General features: G+C 50.5%; 1 protein-coding gene across 1 annotated transcript; it reads left to right on the top strand.

The window, feature by feature from the left end:
• Positions 1 to 482: 482 nt before the first annotated feature.
• On the top strand, positions 483 to 1,596 carry TRAVEDRAFT_25171 (uncharacterized protein; the record flags this gene model as incomplete). The annotated part of the gene is made up of 3 exons (XM_008047804.1): positions 483 to 1,040; positions 1,089 to 1,327; positions 1,518 to 1,596. 3 exons carry the CDS (start codon positions 483 to 485, stop codon positions 1,594 to 1,596), a joined length of 876 nt encoding a protein of 291 aa, XP_008045995.1.
• Positions 1,597 to 2,087: the final 491 nt, after the last annotated feature.

Consider the following 2,087-nt stretch of genomic DNA (forward strand, 5'->3'; position numbering starts at 1 on the left):
TCGTCTCTGCGAGTCGAACGCCTACTAACGCGTACCGTTTCGCGCAGATCTCAAAATCACGTCCGGCAGGCCCGAGGCGCCCGCGCGGACACAAAATGCGCTGTGGAGCCTCCATGCGGCCACGTCGCGCCACGTAAGTAGGTGCATTAGATTTGTTCAGCTGATCTGATCCAAACAAGTGTTCATCTGAACATTTACAGCCAGAACTCAGATTCTCAGTTTGTGGTGTTTGAGCGCCAGCGGGAACATGAAATCTTCTGTGAGTGGAAGCAAACTGCCTGCATACATACATTGTCTCCCTCATTGTTTGAGCTATTGCTGTATATACTATCCACTGTTTATCATTAGTAGATATCATTAATGCAATTATATTTGTTGATTGCTTGGACAAACTCTATTTCAGGTCCTGTATAGCTGAGCAGATTAAGAAACCTTAGTTGAAGGTATCATACCCACTACTCTTTGCGCTCATTACACCCATCATGGCACAACCTCTTGATGCATCTGTCTGGCGTAATCTCAACCAGGATGTTATCCTAGAGATCCTCTCGCACGCCTGTGCTTCTTGGCCAGAGTCCTTCCTCGCCACATCAGTCATACTTGAGCCATCTGCCAGGGGTGATGCCTACATTGAAGGCATGGATACCATTCGTCAGCAGCTCCCTCTTCGTACCCTCTCATGGACCATATATCGACGTCTTCGTCTCCCACCTCTCATCCACCTCTTGTGCCGGCACCATGACTTTTTCCAGACGGTCATCGACTTCGAACAAAATTTCTGCCGGTGTGCACAGAGTAACCCTGGCTCTACACGTCCCCACATCAACTTTCTGAACCTCGTCGGACTTGACGTCTTGTGGTCAGGAAGCTCAACTCCAGAGGTCCAGGCCATTGCTCGCCGTGCAACCCCATACATGCTTGGGTTCCGCGCCCTGAGGATCATGACCAGTGGGAGTAGCGAAGGCGCCAATCTGCTGCGTTGTGCTCAGTGGTGGACTGGCGATTGTCAGGTGGAGTGGCTTGAGATTGCACACATAAACGTAAGTCCCCTCACTTCTTGATGCTGGATATTATCTCACATTGTGCAGCCGGGTCATCACCGGATCTTCCACTTCACCTCTGAGTCACTTTCCCCGGATGACGCTGCAGTTGCCAACTTCAGTCCCTTCAACAACCGTATCACTACTCTGGCATTGCTTTCCGTCTTCCCCCATCTCCACACCATCCACATCAACACCCCCGCCTTTCTGCTTGGGGCCCTCGGAGGGATAGCTCATGATGAAAGCATTCAGCGAGCCGATTTCGACTGGCCTGCTCAGGAGCGCAAGTACGTCGAGGACTGGTTTGATGAACTGCCAAGCCTACGCCGGGTTTGGATCGAGCATCTGCAGGGGTATGATTTGTTGCCTACATATCCTCATCTTCACGCCCGCTTTGATGCCAATGAGTTCCGCAGCCCCTACTTTGGCCGTTGTTTTTATGTTATCCGCTCTTCTGATAACCATTTGCATTGGCAGACTGCAATTCGAAAGGAGGATCTTTCGGGGTGGGAGTATACCAGACCACTTGATGAGTACCCTTCTGTTTACGAGATAGATCCCTTTTTTTCAAGTCATTTTTACCTTATTCCTCCCCCTCCCCTTTTGCCTCCTTACCCAGATAGTGAATTGAACGTACTACAGGCTTCTGGAGATCTGGTTGATATCGCCCCGTCTACGTTCAAGCCCTTTATGAATGTAACTTACCCGGTCGCTAGAAAATGAACAATGTATGTGTCCAGCTCGGACTCCTCCTGTTCCCAATATTGCCACAATGTGGTGTCACAGTCCCCTTGATGCTCACCCTACAATGCCACATTCATGAGATTTGGTGCCTGAGCGACGGACACTTAGGGAGCACGCAGGAGTCGAGCGAGTCGAGCGAGTAAGCAAGATGAGAGCAGCAGGCGAACAGCGCGTTTGCGTGGTGTATTAACAAGTAACAAAGGGTGAGTGGAAAGCAAACGCGTAAGGTGTGCGTATACAGGGTGGGCGAGGTATAAGAGGTCAGTGCGCCGCCACTACAGCAATGACATTTATATGTTGCCG

Source organism: Trametes versicolor (assembly GCF_000271585.1).
Source record: "Trametes versicolor FP-101664 SS1 unplaced genomic scaffold TRAVEscaffold_264, whole genome shotgun sequence".
Lineage (NCBI taxonomy): Eukaryota > Fungi > Basidiomycota > Agaricomycetes > Polyporales > Polyporaceae > Trametes > Trametes versicolor.